The sequence below is a fragment of the Lepidothrix coronata genome, unplaced genomic scaffold, assembly GCF_001604755.1.
Source record: "Lepidothrix coronata isolate B3197 unplaced genomic scaffold, Lepidothrix_coronata-1.0 Scaffold151, whole genome shotgun sequence".
NCBI lineage: Eukaryota > Metazoa > Chordata > Aves > Passeriformes > Pipridae > Lepidothrix > Lepidothrix coronata.
Genome location: NW_016690331.1, coordinates 1,556,230 through 1,583,880, shown reverse-complemented (window position 1 = coordinate 1,583,880; position 27,651 = coordinate 1,556,230). Strand labels below are relative to the sequence as shown.

Here is a 27,651-nt window from a genome sequence, read left to right as displayed (position 1 = left end):
GGAATTTTTAAACCTGTGTTTGATGGACTCGAAAGACTGTGTTGCAAAAAGTATTGGCAAAAATGATGGGTAGGTAAAGGAGAAAGACTCACTTATTGCTTTGAGGGCAGTGTCACATAAACCAAACCTTTCCTAGACGTTGGAAACTCCTTGGTGTTTAAGAAGAACACAGAAGTCCAAGGGAAATTGGCCTTCCTTGCTTTGCCCTCTGGTAAACAACTTGTCACAAGTGGTCTGTGGGGAGCTTGGGCCAACTCTTGGGGGCTGCAGGTCTTTCTCTTGGGATGGAGAGAAGTGGCTTTACAGCCACTCCAGTAAACTTTGAAATTGCTCTGTCTCTGTTTGTTGGTTTATTATTATTTGTTATTATTATTCCTATTGCCCTCCAGCAAATCCTACTGTCCCTCCCTGGGGCAAGTTCTGGATTATCCTTGGTGGATTAACCAGAGATGAATCTCTTTGAAGACGCTGCCAGGCCTGGCCAGGGAGGTTTGGAATTGGGAGAGTGGTGGTGAATAGGGTGGTTTTGGTAGCAAAAACCTGGCTCTGCCTCTGCCTGTTGAAGCCCTGTTTGCCCGTGACTTTATGGATTGTGTTCTGTGTCAGGAAAAAAAGTTCAGGAAACTTTTGTTGTCACTCGGGCTGGAAAAAAAGAAAGGGGGCGAGGGGCATTGCAGAGATTAGGGCTTTGGTGGAAAATTCCTGAAGGGCAGCGTAAGGGGTTTTGTTTTGTAGGTTTGTTTTAGCTCTCCCCTCTTCCCCCCCCCAAAAAAAAAAAAAAAAGGCTTTTTTTTTTTTTTTTTTTTTTTTTTTTGTGTCGGGTATTTTCCACAAAATCTGTGTGGAAAACTGTGTTTGTCCCAGAGGTCCTTTAAAAAAAAAAAAAGGCAACCCAAACCAAACCAACAACAACAAAAGAAAAATACCCCAAACCCAAACTATGGGGATACTCTTGTTGTGGGTTTGGGTTTCGTTTGTTTGTTTGTTTTGGCTTTTTTTTCTGAACTAGAACTGAAAATTATCTTTTTCTTGAGTGTTTTCTTGTGGCATTTCAGGCTGCTCTCCCTGCCACCCCTTTGGAAAAACATACCTGTGTTTTTAGTAAATAGGGAAATGTGGAAAGGAAAAGGAATTGTATTTTAATGTACTTTGGTATGAATTTTATTATTTTATCAATTGTATATTTAATATTGATACATAGATATCTGTTTATATACTAAATATTCACACACACACACTGTGTACAGGAAAATGTAGGCACTTTCCTAATAGTCTGATGGAGGCATTGGAGCTCATTTCTGAGCAATAAAATGAAAGTGACACTGGATTTTAAACATTTTCCCTCAGTTTTCCCCCTCATTTCTTTAATGAGATGGCTCTGGGTGCACAGCATGCATGGTGAGTCTTTTTCTCTCATCTTTTTTTTTTTTTCCACGCCTTCAGTCCTGACAGAACCCAGCAGGAGGAGCAGAAAAAGAGGATATGATATTGTATCTGAGTACGAGGATCCAGGACATACACCTCCCTGGGGAAAGATCCTCAGTATTTGGGTCTGGTCCTGTCTGATTTCATACAATTTTTGTAATTTTTCACATATTTGTGGACTTTGAGTTAAATCTGCAGGCTGGCTTGGTGTAGGGGTGGTTCTGTCCCTGGAGACACTTGCTTTTAGACAAAATTTGTAGCTGTATTTGTATTTTTACAGTAATAGCTGCACGTGCCTAATATTTGTCTTGGGTATATCACAAACATGGAGCTGCAGTGGGTTCTCACACCCTCCTAAGGAGCGTGCCCTGCCCTAGGTCTTGACAGGGCTCTTAGAGCTTGTGGTTGGTATTTTGCAGTGTCACAGTTCAGAGCTGCTTTAAGAGGCCACAAGCACAGATGGAAAAGTGTTGAAAAGGAGGAGATTGGTTTCAGATCGAATGGGTCCTTCAAAGTTCTCTGATTTCTTCTATCCAGCATTGCTGACTTTATCTCTTCTTATGAATTCCTTGCCCTCTCCCGTGGTTTCTTCCTGCCTCTGGTTTTGAAAATCATTCTGTGGTTCTTGAGCACCCCTAATGAAGGGGGAGGAAAGAAAGAGATGAAGAACTGTGTTGTGCCCCATCATCTGCTGCCATGAGCTTTCTGGGTCCTGAAAGGTTTCTGTCCTGCAGAGCACCACCATACACCACAAAAACTGGATCTGGAAGGGACTTTAAAGATAATCCAGTTCCAATCCCCCTGCCATGAGCAGGGACACCTTCCACTTGACCAGGCTGCTCCATCCAACCCGGCTTTGAACACTTCCAGGGATGGGGCATTCACAGCTTCTCTGGGCAACCTGTGCCAGGGCTTCACCACTCTCACAGTGGAAAATTTCTTCCTAACATCTAATCTGAACTGACCCTCTGTCAGTTTAAAGACATTGTCTCATGTCCTGTCACTCACTACTTGCCCTTGTCAAGATTTCCTCTCCAGTTTTCTTGTAAGCCCCCTTCTGGTACTGAAAGGCTGCAATAAGATCTGAGGATTTGGCTCACCAGTGGTGAAGAACCTGTATTTCCAAGACACCATGAGCTGGAACGCCTTGGAACGTCTCTCTTAAAAGGAAGGCTTGACATCGTGGCTCTTGATCCATTTGGATTGAAAGCTTGTCTTTGCAGTGCTGTGCTTTTACTCTGTAGTTCTGGGGGTGAGGTTGCCTTCCACACTTCAGCTGTCTCACCTTCTTTTGCAGATGAAGAAGAAGCTCTGAACTCTATTATGAAGGATTTGGCAGCGTTGGGCAAATGTGGGGGGCTGCTGGACAACAACAGGAATAAAACCAGTGTCCACTGCAGTAAACAGGTAAGGCATTGCTTGATTCTACCTCAAATTCCAACAGACCGAAGAGGTGGGCATGGTGCTTGCCATGCTGGTAGTGCAGAGTTTAAATGTTAGAACTGAAGTTAACAAGTGCTGTGGGACCTTAGTACATCAGAAATATAATAATTTCACCAAGGCATAAGCTTTAGGATCTCTTTTTGAAGAGCTGAAAGGAAGTTACAGGCATCCCCATATCACAGAGGAGCACAGAAGGGCAATGCCCCAAATAATTAAAAAATATAACAACAGAGCCTGAAACTGGGTTTTAAGCTCAATTCCCACCTCAAGGCACTTTTAACCGTTGGTTAACACTGAAAGTGGTAGAACTTGTTGCAGTCTGTGCAGCTTTAAGACTTGGATAAGTCAAATGTTTTGTACTGACAGCACTGATGAAATACAGTACTTATTACGTGCATATTTGACTTCAGATATTTGAAAGACAGACTGCCAACTTTGAGCTGTAGACACCCAGGCTCTTTGGGGAGGAATAATGTCATTCTTATATAAAGTGTTTAATTATTAATTACTGGTGTTTATCTTTACACTCCTAAACCCAAACATTTTGGCCCTGTTGCACATTCAGAGTTGTTTTGGTGAACAAAAACGTTGTCCCTTGAGAAATGTCGGAAATTATTTGCTGACACTGATATAATAGCTGAGTTGGATTTAATAGCCTGTTTGTGTATGGAACAAATATTACGTGAACATGAAAGTTGTGAAGAAATCAATTGAGTTGTCAAAATAGCGAGAAAAAAAGGGAGACAAAAATTAAGAGGACTGGGAAGCTGCTGGAGAAGCATGGGAGCAGATCCACTAGGAATTCCACTTCTAGTGCTGTGGCTTAGAACAAGCTTGCAGCCGACTTTGCAACTGCTGAATGCCCAGCAAGGAGGAAAACAAATTGTCATTTACTGTCGTCATGCATTTTTTTAATGGCATTTGTGCTACAAACAAAGAGCTCTGCATGCAGAGAGGAAAAATCCTATCCCGAATCCCTCTAGACTTCCTAGACACATGCAGACGAAAACACGTGCGCACGTAGCATGTCTTGTCTCAAAGTGTGTTGTCCTGGCGGTAGCAGCTGTCCAAGTTGAATCACTGGACTTGTGTTCATCTCATGCTGAAATAAGTCCAAGATGTTTACAGGACTGACCAGAGAAATTCGGAGCTGGCTCCTCTGCAGCTGCAGGCGAAGCAGAAAACCCAGCGCAGCCTTGGATGGCTCCAAGGGCAGCATTTTCTGCACGTTGATGGGTGGGGACCGTACTGAGCCATCTCGGGTTGCTTTCAGGGCAGCAAAGTTTTTTAGACCTCTCGTAAATGACATACTTGTTTTTGCACAATGAGGGGAAAATCCCTGCTGTCACATCTGAGAACTGTGCTGTAAATGCTGCAGATGCACAGTTAGCCAGATACCTTGTGGAAAATAAGGAGAATAATGGTTTTCATTGACTGAATATCTGCAGAAGTTTCATAAAGTTGACATCTTGCAATGAAGTTCATATCCACAGCCCACCCACTCTGTATCTTCATTTATAAATCACCAGCAGAGTTGGTGCTCTGATATCAGCTTTCGAATAGTTGGCTGCCACTTGAGTGTAATTTTATTATATTGGGAATCAAACTTTCCTTCTTATTACAGCGCTGATGCTTGGAAAAACAATTGCCTCCTTTCTGATTTTTCCTTTTATCCACAAGTGGAGCAGCTGTAGCTGCGTGCTCAGTGTTACTCAGAGCTCTCTGATGGAGGAGATGCAGATAGTCAGCATCCCGCTCTCCTCGCGCATCCGGAGCTGAGGATTCAGACCAACAGGCCCCACGAGATGAAGGGCGTTGGAGGATGTTGAATTGTTGCTTCACTAAATTGGACTAGCTGGAACAAGTCTGGCTCGTGGGACGACGGGAGTCTAGTCTGGGAGGTGGGGAGTGGCCAAAGTAGGTGGAATTAGTCCGGGACTTGGTTCGTGTTTGCAGCTCAGAAACTTTTAATCGAGTTGTTTGGGGATTTTTTTTCCTTGTTTTTTAGGACAGAGATTGATGTGGGGGAGAGATTGCTTTGGCAATGCTCTCGTCCTGCCAGTGATTTGTTGTTCCTTTGGTACTTGGTGTTCCCTTTTCTTTCTCTTTTATTTTTTTCTTCTGATCAGGTTGGCTGGTTGGGCTGAAGGATGTCCTGCACAGTCTCCCTTTTTGGAGAGGGGGTGAGGCACGGGGCATTTAGGTCTTAAAATGTCCTCTTGATCATCTCATTGCTGGCGCCTCTATTGAGGCCCTGCAGGAACACGCTCACATAGAACTACTTGGGTCTGGAAGTTCAGTTGTTCAATTAATAATAATAATAATCTTTCCTTTTCTGTGGAAAAATGCTTTTCTGAGGCATGGGAATCCTTTAGTCAGTGTTCCAAATTTCCAGTGAAAAACACTTTTGAACAAGAATGTCTTGGCTAACTAGCCAGTTCTTTGTGGCTTGCAGCAGCTTTTTGGTCCACAGAGAAACACAACCAAAATGCTATCTCATTCCTGTCTCCTGGAGGGGTTTCTTAGTGCTCTCTTGACAGAAGTTGAAATTCAAAGCCTGCCAGACAGTATTCCTGGTAGGCCTGGGCCACACAAGAAAGCAGTCTGTGGTGGTGTGTGCTCCAGAATATTTCTTCCCCAAAATATCGATGGTTTTGCGTCAGATCGTCTTAGGAAATGAACGTCCCTTGGCAAATTGCAAATCTTTTTTTTCTTAGTTTGCTTTCCTTACAAATGAGTTTAGGACTGAGGCTGAGCCTCTGGATGTGTACTGCCTTGTGGTGGAACAATCTGAAAATGAGAACAGCACGGCGTGGCTGATTTTCCTCTCTTGGATTGCCTGGGCAGCTGGCAGCAGATGTGATGGCTGAGCTGGAATCTCCTGAGTCCTGGTCAGGTGTGTCAGGCACTACGTTGTCCTGCCTCTCTGTTTTGTGGGAAAATGGCAGAGGGATAGACAGGGACACCCTTTTCCTTCTGCATGTGAGTTAAAGTGGAGCCGTTCTTTGGGAGCAGAGGGATCATTCTGACGTTATTCCTCCTGCAACCTTTGCCCTCATATTCCTGTTATTCCTTTTATCATCTTGTTACTCCTCGTGCATCCTCTGGCATGGCTGGAAAGAGTCCTTTCAAGTCGTCTCCTGGACTGAGCAAAGGAGATTTTTTATAGAAATGGCTCTGAAGGGGAGAAGGAGGGAACGGCAGAATGAACATCTGCATTGTGATCACTAAGAAAAAAGATGAGGGGGATAAGAAGGGAAACCCCGAAGAATTAAGAAATCCTGAACCAAAGCATGGAGGGAGAAAGGAGCAATTGCATTAACATTAATTTTGCATCTATTTCTGTGCACTTCCACTCATTTATATAAATAGCACTTGGCAATTGGCAGTGTGAAGCTGGTTGTCAGTGCTGGCGTGGCCTCTGTCACAGCGGGTGACAACCAGCAGCTCCTCTGCCACCTGAATCTTGATGGCAAGTTCTCCCACGGCAATTAAATCCAATATTCATAAGAAACATTTTTCCATTTACATCAAATGTCAGACTGACCTAGAAGTTGTTCTTTTAGTAAATTACCTCTGGACTCTCTTTTGTTTGGCTAGTTGGATGCAGGACAAGGTTTGCTCATAATCCAGTGAAATATAGCTCATGTTGTAGGGCTCTCTCTGGGTCTTAGAGCAGCCTAAAAGGCGTTTGGCTTCATCACCTCTAGTTTACATCTGGAGAATAGGATGGGGGTCCATAAATATCCCCTTGAAGATGGGAGTCTCTATGAGGAGATCTGCAGGGACTTCCCCACCTGGGGGGCAAAAACAAGGGACCAAGAGGGAGCAGCACTGACTGGGAAAGCCTTGGCTAGAGGTGGCAAAGGCAGTGGAGTCCCAAGGATTTTAGAGGCTTTCCCTTGTCTGTGTGTGGAGCTGACTTGGGTGTGAAGAGAGTAATACCAATGAGAAATAAAGCTATTCCCTGCCAGGTGGGTGGCTTTAGATAAACATTTTGAAGCCTGTGATTTCTGCTGCTGTATAAACCAGAAGTATCTACAACAGGGAGCAGTGAACCTTCTAGGCATGGTTTTACTGCTGTCCTCTGCGCTGCTCGCATGCTGTACTTGCCTTTTCAGAGGAAAAGAGCCTCAAGGACCCGGGAGGGACCGGGGTATATTGTACCTTCCACCCCCGAAAAGGAGAAAGGGGGCAATCCCAGACAAACTGCTTTCTGTCTGATTGCTGAATAACCCGGAGTGCGTGGGGGTTCTGTGCAGATAATTCCTAATGACGCGCATTAGTCATCTCCTACTGCGGTTTGGGGCCGCGGTCCAGCTGTCTGGCTCCTAACGAACGTCCCGTTGCTGAAAGCAGGGGCGAGCACAGCACTAATGCAAACAATGTGCACCTCGGGGAGGTGCAGGAGTCCCCCCCCCTAGCCTGGCCCTGTGGTGCTGACTCCTCTTAGCCAAAACCAGAATCTGGGGAGAAATCCCACTGCTTTGTGGCTTTGTACAAAGGAGTAACCCGAGCACTAACGCCCGAACGCTGCGCGCGGCTCCGCGGGGTTTCCTCATTGTTTCCTAGTCCAACGAGTAAGAAAATGAGAGAAGTGAAAATGATCCCTCTGATTACCCTCTGGCATGCAGAAGTGGGTGTCCTTCATTGTCCCTCTTTTACCTCAGGGGGAAACTGAGGCAAAATAAGTGCCCAAAGTCTGGTGGGTGGGTACGAGCAAGCCTGGAATGAGCCCCTCTCGGACCAGCACCAAAGGGAATAGGAGGCCCCTTGTGATGATTTTTCCTGCCTTTCTTGACCACAGAAGGGTTAATGCTGAAGTCTGAGGCTTTGTCCCAGATGGTTTGTGAGGCAGCTGTGGATTTGGGTGGAAGAAGTGATCCAAAGGCCCCATCCCTGTGGTGTCTTAGCATGGGCAAAACTGTTCTCTGGTTAGATTTGACAAGAGCAACTTTAAAGCAAGCCACAGAGGTGGGTTCTGACCAGAACACTGTTTCTGAGGGCAGCTGATTTTGAGGGGAGTCTTTGAGTTTGGTGCTGGTCTAGGGTTTTGCAGTGTGGTGTTTCAGCTCTCTGTGCCACACGGGCAGGTGTGGAGGTGTGGGGCTGGCTCCCTGCTTGCCATCAGTGGCACTGATGCAGTGAAGGTGTCCCTCTGCCATTAGACAGCCTTCTCCACAGGCATTGCTCAGCTTGGACCCCAATCTGATCAACCCTCTGATTGTGCAGCAGCAAAGAGCGTTCAGCACCTTCTGTTTCTCTGAAACCGCTTCCATTTTAGGCCTAACGGCTTGTTTTCCTGCTCTCCGTGTGTGCTTTTATTACAAACAGCAGTCAGCTCTTCAGGGATCTCTGTATAAGATCATGATTCACCTCGCTTGGAAACACTTTTTCCATTTTTTTCCAGCATTTTCCTTAATCTAAACCAGCGCTCAGTGCTGCTTGCTCCAGCTCTGGGGGCCGAGCTTGGCCGAGCCCGCCGGGGTACATGGTCCCCAGCTGAGTGGGCAGAAGCACTTGCCCCTTTTTCCCCCTCAGTTGCCATCAGGGATTCCTCTGAAGCTTGGCAGCTGTGGCCTTTTCTCTTTGTGAAATTAGAAGTTTTGAGGAAGGAGCTAAAAATACCTCAAGGAAAGCCTGGAAAGATGGTGCTGGGTTTGTGGCCTCTGCGGTGGCTTTGCTTTTTCCTTTCGGAGGCGTATGGCAAGAAAGAGTAAAATACCATTTGTTAGCAGGGCTGGAGGAAATGCCAGTCCAAGCATTTTGGAGAAGAAATTATTCTAGAAACGAAGGGAATGACTGTGGTATTTCCTGTCAGGGTTGTCGCTTATTTTGTTTGTGTCGCAGCAGGGTCTGCAGGCGCCAGCCGGGACGTGGGCTCCTGCGTGCCCCGTGTTGTACGGAAATGCACGTAGAGAGGGAAGGTTGCTCACTGCACACAGCCCAGGAGACCAAGCACCTAAATTCTGTGCTTCTCTCTACCACTCTTCGGCTTCACAGAATGAATCACGGGATGGTTTGGGTTGGAAAGGCCTGTAAAGTCCGATCCGTCTGCTGTGGGCAGGGACATCTTTCACTAGATCAGGTTGCTCAAGATCTCATCCAACATGGCCTTGAACGCTTCCAGGGATGGGGCATCCACAGCTTCTCTGGGCAACCTGTGCCAGTGTCCCATCAACCTCAGCACGGAAAATTTCTTCCTTATATCCAACCTAAATTTAGCCTCTTGCAGTTAAAAACTGTTGCCTTTGTCCAGTCACTACAGGACCTGGTAGAAAGCTTCTCTCCATCTTATAAATCCCCCTTTTTATATTGAAGTGCTGCAATAAAGCCTTCATGGAGCCTTCTCCTCTCCAGGCTGGGCTTTCTCTTCATACCCTTAGCCAAACCCCTTTGTGCCTCAGTTTCCCTTGTTTGCTCCATTACCTGCCTCAGCTCTCCCAGTGTTCCATGAAACCATTTGCTGAAATGCTCTGCCAGAGCTCAGGGTTTAAGGCTGGTGCCTGTGACTGGCCTTACCCCTCTCCTCCACTGTATTTAACACAAGCCTTTCTTGGATGTCTTGGCTTGTTCTCCAACACCAACAAATGCCCTCTTGACTGAGGGGGAACAGGGCTGCCCTTAACCTCATTTGACATCTGATGGCAGGGAGGGTAAATAGTACAACTTGGATTGTGGAAGGAGGATTCATTGTCTTCATTCCTCACAAAATTGCAGAAGTGAGTACAACCCACCAGCCTCCACCACCCACACCTCTTCCACCTCAACATTTGCATGCAGTGTTGGGGTCCTTACAGAGAAGGTGCTGGCCCTGCCTTCCCCTTGACGGTGCATTTGAGGCACTGGGTACAGAGTTGCAGGAGATTTTACTCCAGTACTTGGCGGTGCCCCAGACTCCCTGTGTAATCTTAAACCAGTTGCTCCAAACCAGATTTCCATGGGTGTAAAAAATCACAGCCTGCTCCAGCATTTAGGAAGTGCTTTGCATCCCCTGAGACTTCCTAGTACTTTGGGCACTGCCCACTCTTTTTTTTTTTTTTTTTAAAGGAAAAAAGTATTTGTTGCTGATAGCAGTGACGAATTCAGCTTGAGCTGTGGGTCAAAAATGTGAGCAAGGCAGGGGAAGAATGAAAAATAAAGCAGTAACCGACTTCTCAGAGTAATAAATACGTATTTATCCCTCTTGCAAATGCCTGAGAGCTTAAGGTCTTGCTTTCTTTGAGGGATGCAAGAGGTTAGTTTGTTTTATACGGAAAAAAAATTATGCAATTAAGAATTGAAGTGGGTTTTCATTCCCCTGTTGCAGCCAGGGTGTTTGTAGCTCTGCTCAGAAGCAGAGCAGAGCAGTGTGGGGCAGCTGGCGTCCTCCTGCTGGCTTTGGGCCATGGCACATCAGCCTTGTTGTTGATGTAGAAGAAAAGGATGCAGCAGGGTCGTGGCTCATTTTTTTTCATTTTCTTCTCTCTCTCTGGAGCTTTAGACGAGTGTTCTGACATTTTCCAGCCACAAGCTGTTTTTCAAAACTTATTTGTCTGTGAAATTTGTGTTGCTCAGCACAACCAGGCAGCGTGTGCTGTGTCCCAGCTCGGTGCAGCGTTCGGGGCTGTGCTGAAAGTGAAACCTGTGTTTTGAAAGGTTTCCTGCAGCGAGACCAGAGCTGTGAGAGCTTTTCCCCTTCCACGTCCTGCTCCTTTGTCAGGAGAAACCTCGAAAGTTCCTTGCCCTGATTTTTTTCTCTTGCTTTAGAGAAGAGTTTTCTGGTGTTGCAGCCAGTGAACCCACACTGGCCAATTTACTACCAGCATCCAAGAGGAATAAGCCAGCCAGGCGTGTTCAGAAAGACACAAGGAAATAAAAATTGGCATAAAAGAGCCTGTACCTCTTTTTTTCCAACAGAGATAATCCAAGGTGGCAATCCCACCTGTATTTGCTCATCTCTCCAGAATGATTTGGACCTTCAACACTAGGATGGTTATGGTCATCTCTTCTTCTCCTTTTGAATTTTAGACTGGTTTAGAATTAATTTGGTATTTTTACATGTTGGGCCTGGTTCTGGAAATGAACCTGGAGTTTGTCCAAACATTGTGGGTCTGGAGAACTGGCTCTAGACACCGAGGTGATGTAACTGCCTGTTTAGCACAGGCCTGTAACACTGCTGGAGTGCCCCATTTGGTGACTGTTCCAGCCCTGGTTCTTCCCAGCCCTTCTGGAAGCACAGAAAATGCCATGAACAGAGATAGAAAGGATGCATTTTGGGTGATCCAACATGTTTACCCTGAATCTGCTGGGGGTTTTGTTTTGTTTTGTTTTTTTTAAGCTTTTCAACAGAGTCGCCTCCAGCCTTGACTTCCTGAACTTCAGTGGGTGTTTGCAGAACTGGAGGAGCTGTCAGTTTAAAAATAAACCAAAGGGCGCCCATCCAGCTCATTCTCCTCGTTAGAAACAAAGCTGTTTCACTGTGGCTCTGCTTTGCCTCTGTGGGGATGGAAAGTGTGCCTTCACACTCTGGCAATCCAGGCCCAGAGATAAGTCCTTTGCTCAGGAAGGGCTGTCACCCACCCATTCTGGGATTATCCCAGTGAGATGCCGGCGGTGCGGAACCGAGCCCTGCCTGGTGTTACACCTCGGAGGGAGGGGCCACAGCACTTTTTTACTTGATGAGAAGAAAACTACTGATTGAGGAGGCTTGTGTGCACTAGTAAGAGCAGAATGCTGGTTAACTGGGGTGACTAAACCTGGTCTGGAAAGTAAAGCGGGTTTTGATCTGCCTTGGAGGCCGTCAGAAAGTCCCGGAATGATCCAAGGGATGCTAGAAGGATGCTTGGCTTAGGCCTGGTCTGAGAAGCTGAATGAATGAAAAGGCTCGTTGTGGTCTCAACTGCTGCTAAATATGCACAAATAGAGGATGAGAGAAGTAGCTTTTACTATTCCCTGCACAGCTGTGTGTCCAGTCTGCCTGTGACTTCACTGGCTTTTCTTTGGGCAAATTTAGTGTTTTCTCTTGGGATGAGCATTTCAGGGTGAGCATTTACTGTGTACAGTGTAGTGGGCCTGATACACTTTGCATTTTGTAGGTCCTAACAAAATAACAGCCACCCCTACAACCATCCTGGCACTGCTGGCTTTTAAAATCCAAAGCTGTCTCTCCACTTCCATTATGGGATGCTTGCTTTTACTTCTTAAGTCTTTGCCTCAAATATTCCTGTGTTCTAGTAAACATCCCTCTGAGCTCTGCTTTTTGGATTTCCAATGGAAAAGTACTGGGGTGAAACCATGGGAAATGCTGAAGATGGACAGACATCAAACACTTGACATGTTGGCCTCTTTGATAGTAGTGCCTTGTTCCCAAATGAGTTCAGAGCACTCACAATTTTCCACTTTATGAAAGCATTTTATTAAAACTAACAGTTATACAGGTGAGTGTCTTCTTGTTTACAGAAGACCTTATGTTTTGACAAGCACATTTATCAGCAACGTGGAGTGTCCCCAAAGTCCGTGAGTCCAACAGGCAGCTTAGCCCTAAATAAACCAGATGCCTATTGGAGTTAGGGGAGTCTCATTGAGAGCTTTGGATCTGTGTGTCAGTCTGGGCTGCAGTTTGAGACCTCACCATTTTCTGCTTTTTGTTTCAGCAGCGAAATGTCAGGATCAAGTTTGAATATGAAGGAGAGAAAAGGTAGGTACCCAACCCAGTGCCCCACATGTACGGAGACAAATTACCTTTTTTACCCAACATCATCTTGCTGACTTCAGCCAGCTGCAGATGAGCTCACATCAGGATTCACTCCCCTAAAATCGGCTACAGTTTTATGTGCAAGAGCCTTGCCTCATTATCCCATTTCCCACAAGTAGCTCCTGGGATTTGCACGCAGGAGAAGTGCTTCCAAGCTGGAAGTCATTAAATGCCTCTTTTACAAGGGACATAGGGTGCACACTTGGATCCTTTTCTCTTTTTAATTCTTGAGCCCTGCTGAACCACAGCAGGGCTGGAACTCTGCAGAAATGTGTTCTTTGATTAGCAGTCTATGACACTTACTTAAGATAACCAGATTTTGGGCATGGGTCCCATAAAAATAGGGCTGGGAGTTAAAGCTTGTCCGCCCTTCCCTGCTTGACATTTTCATGGAATCACCTCTGCTTGGTGCTTGGTGACTGTGACAGGGCAGGACACAGGCTGATGGTCCAAGCTGCATGTTAGAGCCAAAGAAAATTGAAATTGCTGTAGGGATAGACTGTACCTGCTGTACATACATACCTTTAGAACTGCTGCATGTGGTGGTACAGGACAGTCACAGGATGCCAAAACTGCATCATTCCCACTTCCATCCCTCCTTCCTGTTCAGAGCCCCTTGCTGAAAATGGAGATGATAAATATCACTGACCAGCGCCTGATCTGGGATTTTGCCAGTGAAGGGCTGCTGGACTTCTTTTCCACCTATGCCTCACATTAGAGGGAGGAGAGGAGCTGCACTAGGATTTCTGGGAGATGTTCTTGCAGGGTAGGTCCAGTCCCCTCTTGGGCACTGCAGATGAGCATAATTTCTGTGAGTGTAGAAGCAAGGACCAGGGTTTATGCTTCATGATAGAACACAGGTCCTTTCTTCTGAATTGTCAGTCGAATCCCAAATTTCAGTATGCTTCTACTAAATTGTGACTGTTGTTGTATTTGTTTGCATATACAGGATTATCCAGTTTCCAAGACCAGTCAAATTCAAAGAAGTGGTGCAGAAGGTCACGGATGCTTTTGGACAGACAATGGACTTAGTCTGTGTGAACAATGAGGTAATCTTCTCCCTTCTCCTATGGGGCAGGTTTAGGGTGCCTGGTGCCAACTTCAGAAGTGAGCAGTGGCTTGTTTCGAAGGCCCTAATGTTGTGTTGCACTTGCATGTGAACAAAAATAACCTTGTTTTCTGGTTCCCAGCTAGTGAGCATACAAGAGCTGTTGAGTGGCCACGGCTCAGATGGATTCCTAGACTCCAAGCCAGGCTTTTCCACTCTCAAAGTGAGGCCTATTTCAAGTAAGGCCTATTAAATTATCACACTGGAACATTGTCTTCTCCCCAGAACAGAAGATTCCCCTCACTCAAAGAGGGATGTGAAGCCTTCCCATCTTGTGGGCGACTGCAGGCGTGTGCAGTCCAGAGCAGAGGGACAGTGCTGCTCACACAGTGTACTTTTATCTAGCACTGACTTTGTTTCACCCAAAACCCCTGAATGAAGTGGATGTTCTTGTGGTTGGGGCTGCAGTGAAACGTGCATCACTGAACATTCCTCTAGCAGGTCCTGTGGCCACATAAGAGCAAGAAACTCTCCCTCTGCAATCCTTGCATTTTAAGGCTTGAAGACCTTTCTCCTCCATCCTTCTTCAATAACAGAGGCCACTGTGTTTTTCCAGTTTTTCTTTGAGCCCAGCAGTGTGTGAAAGGAGGGTATTGCTGAGGGCTGTTACCTAGAAGGAGGAAATCCTTGGTATCTGTTTTGGTGTGCTCAGTGTTTTCTTGAGGCATCTTGCCATAAGAGGCATCTTGGCAGGCATCTGGAGCTGCTGGACTCTCAAGGTGGGTTTGGCTTTGGGGAGGAGGAGAAGGCCAGATGACAAAGAGGTGGGCTTTTAAACGCAAATCCTTTTGGATCTGTCCTGAAAGCTTGCTTGTTCAAGTATTAATTGTAAATGACCTACAGCCTTTCATCAAAGTATGAATAGAGAGAGAGGTTATGAAGAGAGCTTTCTTCTTTTTTTTTTTTTTTACCCCTTTCTTTTTTTCTCGCTTCTGTTTCAATAGAGATTTGATCCACAAAAAAAAGTTCCTTTCCCTTTATAATAGCTACCTCATGATACCAGAATGTCCACTGGGTTTTCACTTTGAAGGCAGTCAGGTTTCTAATCTTGGGCATTCTTTGACAGCCCTCCCGGGAAAAGCCTGCCATTGAATTCTCCAGGAATGACTCATTTCATTCCAGGTTTCTTTCCACTGGAAGAGGATTTCTTTCCAACAACAGCAAACAGAAGCTTAAATAATGCATTTTATCCCATGTTGGAGACCATCTTTCTGGGCATGTGCACAGGCACATAGCAGGACCACGAGCAGGCCTTTGGGTACTCCTGACTTCTGAGGGTTATGGATGATTTTCAGTGCTTTGTTTTTCTGTATATAAAAATTCCTCCTTGTGAGAACCCACAGCTTTGGGAAGATGTCTAAGAAGTAGTAATTCAGGGTTGTTGTCATGGAAACACTATAAACAGACAAGAGTGATCTGTGGGGAAATAGCTCATGTCCACATGCTGACACCCCAGCATCTGGCTTTTAACATCTTCTGGGTCAGGTTTTCTGGTTCTGTCATGACTGCAAGTCTCAGGGGTAGCTTGACCACAGACTCATTACAGTTAAATGTTTCAGCCTTTCTTTATGCTCAAAGCACTTGTGCAGTAATTCTTTGTTGCCATCAGACATCTCTCTTGCAGTAGCACCTTGTAGACCAAAATTACACTTAAGATGAACATGCCCCTGCAAAATCTCACTGACTGGCAGTCCCTATCCTGGTGGAGGAGGAGTCCTGAAGCCAAGATCAGTGGGATGAGCATGCCAGCTGGGTGGAGCAGGGGCACACATGAATCACATCCTGGTGGGACCATGGAATCAGCAGGCTCAGGCTGGTGTAGATAAGAGCAGGGCCTGGCCATGGGTGTACCACATGGGCATGTCTGCCTGTTAGTTCTAGGCTTGGATCATCTTTCTGAGGTGCAGGAGGGCAAAACCTGTCCTGGCCATGGACAGCGTGGCGTGGTGTTTGTTGGACAGCTGGCTGTGTTATGGATTGAAAGGCTCTAATGCTCTCATTCAAGCTGTAAAGGTCCTGGGTATCTGATTTGGGACTGTAAAATCCACAGGATAGCAGGATGCACTAAACTTAGCTATTGTGGTGCCCCTTTACAGACCTGGCTTTTAGTATCTTGAAGTTGGGTGTCTAAGGTAGGCCATAATCTCAGGACCACCTGCTTTCCACCTGCATCCCACAGCTTCATGAACTTGGCTTTCTTGGTGGGACATTTTGGGCCCCTCAGTACAGGAAGGACATTGGGATGCTGGAGCATGTCCAGAGAAAGGCAATGGAGCTGGGGAAGGGTCTGGAGCGCAAGTCTGATGAGGAGCAGCTGAGGGAGCTGGAGGTGTTTAGCCTGGAGAAAAGGAGGCTCGGGGGGAACCTTATCACTCTCTACAACTCCCTGAAAGGAGGGTGGAGCCAGGTGGGGGTCAGTCTTTTCTCTCAGGTAACAAGGGACAGGATGAAACAGCCTCAAGTTGCACCATGGGAGGTTTGAATTGGATATTAGGAAAAATTTCTTCACTGAAAAGGTGGTCAAGGACCAGAACAGGCTGCCCAGGGCAGTGGTGGAGTCATCACCCCTGGAGGGATTTAAAAGGCGTGTAGATGGGGCACATGGGGACACGGTTTAGTGGTGGAGTTGGCAGTGCTGGGTTCTGTGGCAAATTCTCTGTCTGAATTTGATCTCTGTGCACTGCTAAATAGCTGCTCCAGGTGTGACTAGGTGTTACCTTGTTTGTCTCCATGACCAACTTGCGATGTGACTTTGTCCACCAGTTCCCTTCTGACCTCCCCGTGCTTGTCTCCTCTGAGGCTTGTCCCTCAGCACCAGTTAGTTTAGGGAGAGTTAAAGACTGGGGAAGTGGTAGAGGCTCCATTACGGTGGGGGAGGAGATAAAAGCATATTTAACAAACATTTGTCGAGAATTGTTGATGCCAGTTGGTGCTGCATTGGGCAGGAAGATGAACTAATTGACCTCCCAGATTTTTCCCCAACCCCGTTTCCTACTATTCTTTGGCTTTCTGCGGTGTCTTGCAGAGTGAGGTCTGGCAATGCTGTTGCAGTCGGTGAAAACTCACCCTTTGCACTCACTTTCTTAACCTACTGTGACTACCAAGTCCCTAAACACTAAACATCAGGCTCCAGGGGAAGGTGCTATTTAAAAGCAAGACAAAAGCTCTATTTAGTGAAACTTCTGTGTAGGTAAACTTTGCTGTTCGTCACAGCTGCTCTCTCTTTAGATCAAATGAACCCAATTACTGCAAATACACCCTGGCAATTACTACCATGGTTCTGCATGAGTCTGTATTGAGTTTCATGCCTAGCAGATACCTGTTCCCGATATCCATATGTGCCACAGTCTGGAAGCCAAATGGAGTGAAATCTGCTTGCCAGGCTATGGGTAATAGGTAAATCTAAGCTAAATACTGGCTCCAGTCCCTTTTACAAGAGGGCAATTTCTGCCTGTTGTTTTTGGCTCCTCTGAAGCAGGCACACAAACTTGTTCATGTTGTGATAGTTGAGTGAGATGGAGTGACCTGCAGAACATTCTGTTCAGCACTGAGGGGTTGCTCTGAGCACTTGTGAGGAGCTCAGTAAAGGGATGTGTAAGCAGTGGGACTGTACTTAGAGTTCAGAGTCAAATTCTGCCTGGTGGTAAAACGAGGGAGGGCAGCTCTCCACCATCCTCATTTCTGTTTGGGTGAGTGTAGGAGAGAAGCCTTGTCTGCTTGATGCAGAGCCTTGCTGTGGAGCCTTTGTGAACTTCAAGAGGGTCAGGCAGTGCCCCAGGAGAATATCTCTTCACCTCTGCTGCCTAAGGGAGCAGAGTGAGCACTGCATTTGGGAGAAATATTCAATACCATCTTTGTCTGGTATCTGCTGCGAACACGGGCTGTTCATTCAGATCCCAAAATGTAACCGTGAACCATGGTATTTTCTCCCAGGTAACAGGTGACAGGATGAGAAGAAATCACAGAATCCCAGAATGGGTCAGATTGGAAGGGACCACAGTGGGTCATCTGGTCCAGCCTTCCTGCTCGAGTAGGGTCATCCCAGAGCACAGGGCACAAGATTGTGTCCAGATGGTTCTGGAATATTTCCAGTGAGGGAGACTCCACACCCCCTCTGGACAATCTGTTCCAGTGTGTGATCACTGCACAGTGAAGAAGTTCTTCCTTATATTCAGGTGGAACTTCCTGTGCATCAGTTTCTACCCATTTCCACTTGTCCTACTGCTGGGCACCACCGACAAGAGCCTGGTCCGTCCTCTGACCCCTCCCTGCAGACACTGACAGACAGTGATGAGGTCCCCTCTCAGTCACCTCATCTCGAGGCTGAACAGGCCCAGTTCTTTCATCCTTTCCTCATAAGAGAGATGCTCCACTGAGCACTGATCAACCTTGTAGCCTCTGCTGAACCTGCTCCTGGAGCTCCATGTCTCTCTTGTGCTGAGGAGCCCAGAACTAGGCACAGCACTCCAGATGTGGCCTCACCAGGTCTGAGTGGAGGGGCAGGATCACCTCCCTCAGCCTGCTGGCAATGCTTTTCCTGATGCATCCCAGGATACCATTGTCCTCCTTGCCCCCAGGACACACAGCTGGCTCAGGGATAGCTTGTTGTCCACCAGGACCCCCAGGTCCTTCTTCACAGAGCAATTGCCTCAAGTTGCACCAGAGGAGCTTTAGATTGGATATTAGGGAAAATTTCTTCACCAAAAGAGTTATCAAGCAATGGAACAGGCTGCCCAGAGAAATGGTGGAGTTACTGTCTCTGGAGGTATTCAAAAGGCATGTAAATGTGCCATGTAGGGACATGGTTTATTGATGGATTTGGCAATGTTGGGTTGACAGTTGGACTCGTTGATCTTAGAGGTCTTTTCCAACCTAAATGATTCCATGACGATGATGTTAAGCCTGCTGTTCATCATGAAGTAGGTGGCCCTCATATGGCTCAGTTCTCTACCTACAAAACAGAGATGGAAGATAATCTTCCTATAAGACAGGAGAGGAGAAACCCAATCCAAACATTAAGGTGCTCACAGGGTAGAAACAGCTGCCACACAGACACCTAAGGTGGAGCTTGGCAGGCTCCGGCTGCAGTCCTTGGGTGGAAGAAGTGACTGTAGCAGTTTCCTGAGGTGAAACCTCATCTCTGCTGGCCAGGGGCCACAACTTTCCCTTGACCTGGTCACCCCTGAAGTCCTCACCTCAGAGCACACAGTCTGAGGTGTATTTGCCTATGGCCAACAGCCAAACCCTTGGCAACACCCTGGGATCAAAAAGGTTGTCACAGTTGGCTTATGAGTCGTCTCCTGTGGCAGCTGCCCTGAGGTGTGTTTGCTGTGGCTGGTGGCATGAACCCTCATCACACAGAGGGCTGAGCTGCCTTTCAGGAGTTCTGGGAAGCTGTGGCTCCCAGTGAGACCAGTGAGGGCCTACTGGGAGCTGTGGCTGCTCGGTCCCTTTGGTCAGTGGAATTACTGTGTACTTTGGCACAGCCATGAGTGTAACATGTGCTGTGTTGCCTGGATCCAGTGCCAGTGCCTGAGGCAACCTGCAGGGGCTGAGTCCTGTTTGTTATGAGATTAGGCAGAATATTCCTGAATGAGGGGCAAGAAGTTGTGCTTTTAATCTTAGCCCAGGGCAGCAGAAGGCCACAGAGCTCCTCTGAAGTGCAGCTGTTGGGCATTGGAAGCTTTGCAGACTGTCTGCAGGACATGGTACACCACACAGCAATGTTGGGAGGGTCAAATTCCCTGTGGAGATATGAGGGCAATAGTCGGCCATTTACCAGGAAAACATCAGGACCTTCAGCTGCCTGATAGACATGGCACTGTGTAGTTCTCTGGTCTATTTACCTTATGAGGAGCAGAAGCCGAATTTGTCCTGCTGGGAGTGGAAGAAGTGGTTCTTGGATGGAGAGCAATGCACACTTTTCACATCAAAAGGGAAGAGGCTCTTATTTGTGGGATGTTCCCTGATTTTACTTGGTGGGCAGACATTAGGGAGGCTCTGTCAGTGTGCAGGAGCACAGATTGCAGCAGCAGGGAAGGGCAAGGAGCATCTACCAAGTAAATCCTTGGGTGCAGCTCACTGATTTCTTGAAGCACCATTGTATGACTATCTTCCCAGGAAGAAACACGGGAAGAATGTGTGGGGTTGTTTTGGGGCTGAGTAACAGCAGGTCTTTCCTACAGACTCCAAGATCAGAGCAGCCCCAGAGTAGCAGGCAGCGAGCCTGAGGTTTCATCCCAGCCCTCTCCTCTTCTCACTGGCTGGATTGCTGATGTGACCTTTAAGCTTTCTCCCTGCAGATGTTGTTTGTTGTGATTTTTTGCGTCTGTTCCTGGGTAGATGAGAACTTGGAAGAAAATGTTAAGAGCTCGGCAAGCTGCAGGGCATGGGGGCTCCGTTTTCCATCGCCTTCTTGGGTTCCTCCCTCATCCCCCTATTCCCAGGCTGCTCACTGTAAGAATCTGGCTTCCTCTGTTTACCCAAAAGTGTGACATTGCCATTCCCCGGTGTTTGTTTAATCCCTTCCAGCTCCTGATCCCGCTGAAATCCCAAGAAGATTTGGACAAAGCGCTGGAACAGTTGGAGCTGAGCCCTTCCCTGAAGAGCCTGCGGATCCTTGTGAGCGCTCCAAAGAAAGCGAATGTGAGCCCTTCACCTTCTCTGCTCTTTTGTGTCCGGAGTGAGATGCCTTGTTATTGTGTTGGGGAGTGGAAAAGAGTCTCCTGGCGGTGAAGAGCAGAGGGCAAGCTGGTCATGAGAGGGGTCAGCCCTGCTCTGGCTCCGCAGCTCGGAAATACTCCTGTCATAGTAGCCCAGAGGCTGAGCTCAGCTCCCTTTGGCTGCTCTGGTGTCCCATGAAGGGTTAAATATCAGGCTGATCCTCAAATAAGGTTAAACTGTGACAGAACCCCTTCTGCTTTCCATCTGGGGATGCTGCCACCATTCCTTTGTCACTTCTCTGTGTTCAAGGTGGTGCCCTGGCCATTGCTGTGCTGGGTGGCAGTGTGGGGACTGTTCCCTCCACGTGCTGCTGCAGTACTAGAGGCTGGGAAGAGCAAACTGGAGAATGCTTCAGTCTCATGCAAAGCTGTCTTTGTTTTTTTCCTTCATCTTTATTTATTTATTAGTTTTTCCTGAGCTCAGTGGTTTTGCAGTTAATCCTTTTAGCTTGACCTCGCCTGCACAGAGTGTCTTGCCAAAGCACATGTCGTGCTGCCCCAAGCACAGGCTGTAAAGCAAGGGATTTTTAGATGTTGCAACTCTGTTTCTTCTTATATTTCCTAGAAGTGCTGGAGAGACTGGGAGTCTTGAAACTCACAGTGCTTGTCCTCATGCTACCACTGGTGCTCACAGCCCCTGGAACTTCTCCACTCCTTTTGAGAGGCTTGGAAAGTGCAGGGACCAGCTCCCCAGGGGAAAACTGAGCCATCAGTTGGGGTTTCCTAAATCCTGGGTGGAAATGAGGCAATCTGCCCTGGCAATTGTGGGAACACAGCAGTATTGCAAGGCAGCTTCTAACAGCAGAGAAGCCAGGTAGATTCCTGCATCCTTTGAGAGTAGGTCCATCTCTTCCTGAAGCTCCTGTGTGTAGGAACACACGTTCCGAGGTCATACATGAAACTACCACAAAATCACAGCATCCTGTAGCATGTTATGTCAGTAAGACTTGGCCTCTACCATTTAAGTTACCATCTGGATATGCATTTCTTTGCTCTTCCCTTGTCTGTCTTCCCTGGTAGAGCCTGACCCTCCACTCTCTGTTCCTCTGCCCTGTTACAGAGGAACCTCCTGCAGTGCTGAGGCTGCCACTGGAGTCTAGGGAGCATGGAGGAGAGGTTCTGATTTTGGGGTCCCAAGTGTTTTCAGGCCAGGGATCAGTCTCTGTATCTTTCTGGAGATAACGCAGTGCAGGAACTGTCTTTTATGTCAGATATCTGCATTTACCATTATCTATTGGAGCTTAATCTTACTAGACTTTTACAAACAGATGTGAATTGTTTGTGAATGGTTTTTGGATCACTCCAGATTACGTGTGTGTCTTCTTTCTTTTTTTTTTTCAATAGTTCTTGGGTAATAGGGTCACGGGGAACCAAACAGAGGGTTTCACATGGTGTGTCCACAGGGCTCTGGCCAAGTCTGATCATTCCCTTTGTCTGATTACCAGCTCCTCCAGCCAAACAACAGCAAACAGCATGAAATGAGGATCTCCAGGTCCATGGGTGATATCATGGGATCCCTGTACAAGGACTCTGAGAGGACGCGCAAATACTCAACAGGTGGGTGAAACGCAGTGCTATGCAGGGTGTGTTGTGCTGTTACTGACCACCACCCCCTTTCTCCTTTTTGTCACAACCCTGTGGGTGTCACAGTCTGGATGGCCACCCTGATGTCCCCCACCAGTGACTCAGTGCAGTTGCTGCTCATCCTCAGCCTGAGTAGGACACTGCAAGCTGCACAGGTTGTGCTGAGCAGAGTCACACTGGGCACAAAAGTGAGGAGAACAGGGGACCTAGGGTGTGATTTGGCGGGGGGAAATGCAGGGATAAAAATTTCCAGTGAATTTGATGCCACTGAGCTTTATCAAAACGAAGAGAGAGAATCTACAGAAAGCTAAGGACGTTTGGGACCTTGACATAGTTATTCCTTTAACCACGGGCTGTCATTCTCTTGGCGTTATCTCCCCCTTTCCCAGCTGGCAGAGTCATATGTCTTAATGGGTTCGGGCTCCTTGGCTCCTGGGCTGGGACCAGCTTCAGCATGTCCAAAAGGACCAAATGTGTGTCCCCCATGCCACCACTGTGTTCTTGTTGGTGAAATGACGTCTGTGGTAGCTGGTTTTGTTGTCTCAGGAGAAAGGATGTGTGCAGTGTGTTGTGGTGGTCACATTCCAGAGGAAAGGGAGCATCCCTTTCCTTCAGAGGTGCTGGGAGTAGGTACCTGCAGCCCCTGAAGCCAGGCTGGCAACAAATGCCTGGTCTCTTCTTGCAGCCCTGCAGGGAGTAGATTTTGTTCGTGGTCTCGTGTGATGCTTTCTTTGGTTTTCTGTGCTTGAGTTTATGCTCTTCTTGCTTTCTGAAATACTCTGAGCTTGTTTAAATGACAAGTCCTGTTGATCAGTTGGCTATGGGAGCTTTGTGTGAAGAACCTTGGAGGATTTTGTGGAGAGCAGGGTGCCCTGTGCAGAACTGGTAAAGCAGCATGCAGAACTGTGTAGCAGGGGTATATTTATTCATATTACAACCTATAGGCAGGATTAATTATTTTTTTCACACAGTGAATGTTCTCTACCATATCTGTGGATGCAGGTTGCAGGGAAATTTCTACAGATCCTTATTGTTTTCATGCAGTTATTCAGCAATTGTAGAAATTATAGCCTTGGATAAAGTGGGGCCTCCTATACAAGTGTACATGAAGAAATACTTCACCCTCCAAAGATCCTCTGTATTTATATGGCAGTAAATGCTTCCAAACTCTTTTCTCTGTGCAACAAAAGAGTGTTTTTCTCCAAGGATTTGCCCTTTCTCTTTTTCATAGCCTGTGCTGCCTTGATAACATATCCTGTGGTTTGCTGCATCTCAGACAATGATATATAGGAAATGTTCTTCCAGGGTAGGTCCAACATACCCCTTGTGCAGCCATGCCCAGCTCTTACTGAAGCCAAGGGTGGGTGGTACATGTACAAGAGCTCTCTTTGGGCCTCATGTTTGGATGTACCAGGGTTGTCTTTTTCTATTGTTGGGGTTTTTTTTCCTAGCTCACATGGCTCTTGAGAGTTTGCCCAGAGTCTGGCAGAGTCACTTAGATGACCCTGAGTGAAATGCACACACAAATACATGGTAAGGCACAGAGCCTCAGCAGAAACTGTGCTTGAGCAAAACATCTCTGCTGCTCTTTTTTTTTGGGCACTTGTTAAGCTGTTAATGTAAGCCAGTGGAGAGCTGTGGCACTGGGAGCTGTCACTGATGTGTGAGCCAAGCGTGATGGGCAGAATTGATTCCACGTGTAGCTGTGCTAGGGAGAAGATGAGTTCTTGCAAAGTTGAGACTTTCCTGCTAACTTTTGTGCCATTTTTTGGCCTTTGCTTACTGTTTTGGAGCTGCTGTAGTACCAGGAGAGTCACCAACCAGCTCTGCACCACTGACTGTGAGATGTCACTGCCTTTGAGAACATCCTGAGCTCAGACAAGGCAGACAAAGGATGAGATGTCAGTTCTGCAAGGGGGAGAGCCTGAGGTACAGATGGGTTTTGAGAGAATGCCTGAATAGCAGAGTGGAGGAATGGGCATAACATGTCCTGGTTTAATCTAACAGAGGAGGAGGACTGGGCAGCACTAAATGTAGGACACAGAGTGTGTTAATGTTGGAATCTTCAGGAGGCTCTCCAGGCCAGTTGCTAATGCACCAGTGTCCTCAGCACTGTTACATAGTCAGGAAGCAAAGGTAACCAGCCCATGTTACAGTCATCCCTCTGTTTTTTTTTCCATGTAAACCATCAATCTTGCTGTTAGTTTGCAAAGAGGTTGCAGCAAACCCTCTGCATGATAACAGAGGGTTACTCTTCTCTTTGGAGTTGTCTGGGGTCTGTATGAAGCTGCTGCAGCTCTGTTTAGGAGGTGTTCACAATCCAGCAGATGCAATTTTTGACCTCCTGAGTCAGACCTGGGTAATCCAGCAGCTGGGTAGGAACTCCAGTGAGCTGAAAGGGAGAGCAGTGTTTCAAATGGAGCATTAAACTGAATTCAGGGAATAGACAGACAAATGTGATCCTGTGTTTTGTTTTCCTGAAACAGGGATTTCACTGAACTTGGTGGATTGTCAAAAGACAGCCTAAGAGGCTGGGAATTCTTTAGGAGAAACTATTCTTCACTTGCAGTTGCAAGGTATTTCACAGTGTTTTCCTTCTGCTGTCATCAAAGTGGTTGCTATCAAGAGACGATCTTAACTCAGTTCAGCTTTTCTCTTGAAACAACATTTAAAGGGAGATTCAAACTGGCTTTATAATAAAAGGTAGTTCAGGGTCATATTCTTCGTGTTTCTGAGATGTCTCATGTTTTTCTGCTGACTCTGCCATGTAAACAGCAGCAAAAAATAATAAAACTCTATGTTATTGGCACAAGCGTGTTGGAAGGGATGTAGATGTTCTGGGGGAGATTTGGCTATTTTTGCTTCTGCTGGACAGAAAATGTCTTCACTCCATGTCCCTGAAAAACCTTATGCAAAGTCAGTATTTTCTTTTTATTTTTTTCCGCATAAACCTTTTCAGTGGAAAAACCTTCCAGTCTTTTGGTGACCAGCATCTGCAAATGTTCGTCCAAGTGCAGGGAAACTTGGACTAAAATCCTTCTGAGTTCTCTATTTTGAGATAACTGAGGGTTGTTTTTATTTACTTCGAGGAACTACGTGTTTCAGAACATTATTCACAAATTATTTAGGAGCCCCATTCCAGAACCGCCATTCCAGTGGAAACCTTTGCCAGAAGCTTTATTTTTTTTCTTTTTTTTTTCTGTGGTTTTCCATGGTGGCAAACCAGGCTGCTGAGCTGTGGCATTGTGTGCCTGCCAGCCCTCTCCAGACCGGGAGCGTTGCAGGAACTGGGATGGATGAGACCTCACTTTGAGAAGAGGTGGAAAATTTAGCTGTGTACATCATGCCAGCTGCTTTAGGGCTAGAAAATAGGCTCTGTCCTGCTTATTAGTATAGAAGTGCCCTAAATTTGCCTTACATCAGGGTACAGTAATTCATCCCCAGAGGATCAGCGTAGAGAGGACGGGACTTGTAGGGGTCCCACTGAAAAAGAAGAAATGAAGGAGATTTGGTCCACCTGCTCACACTTCCCCTTGACAGTCTGAGAGTGAGAAGTGTCTTGCAGGTTTCTCTCTTCCTCTTGATCCCTGAGTTTCTGCCAGGGCTCAGAGGAACACCGGCACATCTTGACGTCATGTCCCTCGTCTGGCTCCACGACAACGTCATCCAGGGCTGGGCTCTCCCTGGCTGCAGCTGTGAGCTCAGGCAGCTGCCAGCAAACCCTCCCCAGCCCTGACTTTTAAGGGGCTTCTCTTCCCTTCTTGATGCTGATCAGTAATGGATGAAGTTTTGGGAAGAGCAGGGGAAGGATGAAGCCAGGGAATGCGGAGGCGGAGGTAAGCCAAGCCTGGCACGGGGGAACTGGCTGTACGTGCAGCACCACGAGCTCTGCACACACTGCATGAAAGGCACTTATTAAATAAAAATAACAGAAGGGAACATGAAAGACCCCAGTGGGTGCCAGCAGTGACTGTGAGTCTCCGTGCTGTCCTGGTTCTCCCTCCTCGGGACATGCTGTGCTCTAGTCTCAAATATATGGCTTTACATTAGTGTGTGTAACATGTGGAGCAGGAATCCCTGCCCAGAGCACCTTGCTCCAAAGGGTAACTGAGGTCAGATACTCAAGCAGTGCCAATCTGCAGAGTTTCCCTGAGTTCAGGAATCCTAAACAGAGCTGCTGAGATCTGACCAGCAATGGGCCTATAAAGAAGTGCCTCACAGCCTGCCCCATTCCCAGTGGAGCTGCCATGTGATCCTGTACATCCCAGGACAATCCCCTGGGGGCCTCCTCTCTCTGCCTGGTGCTGCTGCTGTTTCTTGAGTGTCAGGTCAAGTGTGAAGAGCATCCATGATGTGTCAAACAGGCACGTCTGGGCTTGTGTCTGTTTCTTCCTCTGCCTCAGGGTGGGTAAAGCAGCATTATCCAGTATATCCAATCAGCCTAGTGTTGCCCCCACTATGAATTAAGTCTCCCACTGAGTACCACTGTTACACTCTCTCTCTCTCTCTCTCTCTCTGCCTGACCCCTATTTTCCATTTCCTCACTCCACCAGCAGCACTGGCATTGCATGAGGTTTTTTTAACAGGACAGGATAGGGCTGGAACAGGGAATCAACCTTAAGCTCTGGGGCTCTGCTCCCACCACCTGCTGTGTTCCTCCAAAGTGGATGGGCATGCCTGGATGCAAAGCAGCAGCAGCCAGTGCTCCTGGAGGTGTGAAGCTGCATAAATTACTTTGGGCAGCACTTCTGCCCAAACAGCCTGGCTGAAAGGGCTCTGGTTCAATCCAGCAGTTTCCAGGCATGCAAAAGCCTAAGCATTTTGTTTAGCTTCCTCACCTGCTGGGAAATAGCTGGTGTCTTATCCCCTTTTAAAGTTTTTTGGCAGGAAATGTGACTCTGGAAGGTCGAACACAACTAACCTATGGCTGGGAGTAGTTGTTCCAGGCTAAGGCTTAATGTGAGATCATGCAAAGCCCTTGCGCTTGTGATAAATCTCATTTAACTGCCTGGGTTCAAAATCAAACAGGCCTTGTACAGCTCTTTGTAATACCAAAGACTTTCTGGGCAGTAAATGAGTTATCGGAGCAAGAGAACCCAACAGCAGACCCCCACATGTCACAGCAGTAACAGAAATGCTCAGCAGAGCTAAGATGAAGCTGTTACACCGTGCCAAATCCTCTGGCAGCTTTTTGGAGCAAGAGCCACCCAAAAAAGTCCTTATGCTGCATTCCAGATTGGCATCTGCCAAGCAAAGGAGGGGATGCTGATGCAGTGATTTATCCAGGGTGCCCGAACTGTTCAATGGTTAAACGTTTGTTTATTTATCTTCCAAGAGAGGATGCCGTACTTCCCAACTGGTTTTGTTTTTAGGGCTGGTGGAAAGCCAGTTCCTTATGAGCACTGCAGCGCTTGAGAGATTCTCTCCCCTTGATCTTGGCGTTACTTCAGTTGGAGTTTTTTCGCTGTGTTCTTATCCTGCAGGAAATCTCTGAAGGAGAAAATAGGAAGAAGAAAAAAAAGTAACTCAAAGCCATATGATTTTCATTTTTACAATCTGAGAAGGAGTCTGAAGGAAGATGTATCATGGGACAGAAATATCTGTGTGTCTGGTATAAATCCAGCAAGCCTGAT

The 27,651-nt window shown here is 47.0% G+C and overlaps 1 protein-coding gene across 3 annotated transcripts in view; it reads left to right on the top strand.

Moving 5' to 3' along the window:
- The window catches only part of LOC108504075 (mitogen-activated protein kinase kinase kinase 3-like), a 77,085-nt gene that overhangs the window by 32,413 nt on the left and 17,021 nt on the right, over positions 1-27,651 (top strand). For 2 of the 3 annotated variants that reach the window (XM_017828685.1, XM_017828687.1), the window contains exons 3-7: positions 2,723-2,832; positions 12,504-12,547; positions 13,554-13,653; positions 20,244-20,357; positions 21,880-21,991. In XM_017828685.1, coding sequence (XP_017684174.1) covers positions 2,723-2,832; positions 12,504-12,547; positions 13,554-13,653; positions 20,244-20,357; positions 21,880-21,991 — 480 coding nt within the window. The remainder of the gene's footprint in view (positions 1-2,722; positions 2,833-12,503; positions 12,548-13,553; positions 13,654-20,243; positions 20,358-21,879; positions 21,992-27,651) is intronic. The other variant, XM_017828688.1, reaches the window with a different exon arrangement.